The sequence below is a fragment of the Sinocyclocheilus grahami genome, unplaced genomic scaffold (assembly GCF_001515645.1).
Source record: "Sinocyclocheilus grahami isolate Dianchi unplaced genomic scaffold, SAMN03320097.WGS_v1.1 scaffold3906.1, whole genome shotgun sequence".
Taxonomy (NCBI): Eukaryota; Metazoa; Chordata; class Actinopteri; order Cypriniformes; family Cyprinidae; genus Sinocyclocheilus; species Sinocyclocheilus grahami.
In genome coordinates, this window is record NW_015508944.1 from 8,142 (window position 1) to 9,602 (window position 1,461).

Below are 1,461 nucleotides of genomic sequence, written 5' to 3' on the forward strand. Positions count from 1 at the left end.
TACATGCATATTAGAACATAATTTCAGATTTTTTTTTAAATTCTAATAAAGCCTAACGTGTCTAAAAATGTCTATAAGTCGTCATTGATATACTATTAGAGTTTTTATATTTTTATTTTCTGTTTTCATTTAAGTTGTAGTAATGTTGTTTTTGTCATTTGTTTTATTTTGTTATTTTAGTTCATCAAATTAAAGGAAATGAAAATGAGAAATGATAATCAATTAGCTGAAATAAAAAGTTTAGATTTTTTTAAAAACTATAGTCAGTTAAAGAAAAGAAATACACTCTTAATGTTCTTTATTGCACCAGGCACTTCACAATAACTCTCCCGACCCAACCCCACACTACGATTTGAACCATAAATCCACCACCTAAATACTATATATTAAACATCATCCTCTTTCTGCACAATAAGAAAAAATTAAAACCGCAACTAAAGAAATGAGAACTACACATCCGAGAGCGCCAACTAAGTAAAACAGGCAAATACAACTTTCATATTCATCACAGTATTTCATTCCCTGAAACTGCAGCTCAGGGCTCAAACAGCAAAGTCTGGTCACGAGACTCCTCATCCTTCCGTCGCACAACCGTTCACCTTCATTAGTCGAGAATCGTGACTTCCGTAACAACATATTGATGCATCAATAATTTACATTAAATATCATACAATATCTCTGTTTTTGAGTGAAATAATCGGTTGAGCATGAGTGGTTTTCCCTCGGATAAGGCTGAGCTGTGAGAGAGGAAGTTGTCCTTGTCTAAGAAAGAGAAACAAATCCCGTGGCTGCTTATCTCTCTGTTTTCTTGCGGCTCCTCAGACAGATTTTCTCGCAGTCAGCACTCGTACGATGGACCCCAGACCCCCCACAGCGAAAGCCTGAGTGAGAAGACAATAATAGACGTGTGAGATGAAAAACAGACACCAGAGACATCGAGTCTCTTTATTCCAAGACCGACCTTTTCGTGCCACTGGAGCAGGATGGCGCTGCTGTTGTCTGAGGGCTTCTCGAAGCCTCTGTAGATGTACTTCATCAGCAGGTCCACTCCGTTCCTGTCCAGAGACTTCACGGCCGGCTCGATATCGCTGCTCTTGAATGCAGTCAGCACTCGTAACACCACCGCCTGTGCCCGATCCTGAGAGAGGAGGTGGAGGGAGGGAGTGCAACAAACAAGTGTAGGTGGAGGAAAAGACAAACATGTCTATACCTACTCGATGGACTGTTTAAATGCATAATAACTAGTGATGCACCAAAATACATTTGATACAAAACCCCCGAAATTAAGTTATGTTAATGTACTCATATATTTATATAATAATACTTGGAATGAAATAATGTTTAGAAATTGGCCCTATTCACTTCCATTGACAACATGGATCAAAAGGAGGGACAAGCGGAAGTTCTTTTTGTGGTAATTAGGGATGCACCGATATGAAAATTTTGGCCGATACCGATTAC

General features: G+C 38.7%; 1 protein-coding gene across 1 annotated transcript; it reads right to left on the reverse strand.

Moving 5' to 3' along the window:
- Nucleotides 1-271: 271 nt before the first annotated feature.
- Nucleotides 272-1,368, reverse strand: LOC107576546 (actin-related protein 2/3 complex subunit 5-like protein). Its single transcript, XM_016262708.1, has 3 exons — nt 1,363-1,368; nt 962-1,204; nt 272-881 (listed from the first exon to the last, which is right to left on the reverse strand). The coding sequence occupies exons 1-3, from the start codon at nt 1,366-1,368 to the stop codon at nt 819-821; spliced, it is 312 nt and encodes a 103-aa protein (XP_016118194.1). The 3' UTR covers nt 272-818.
- Between the last annotated feature and the right edge of the window lie 93 nt (nt 1,369-1,461).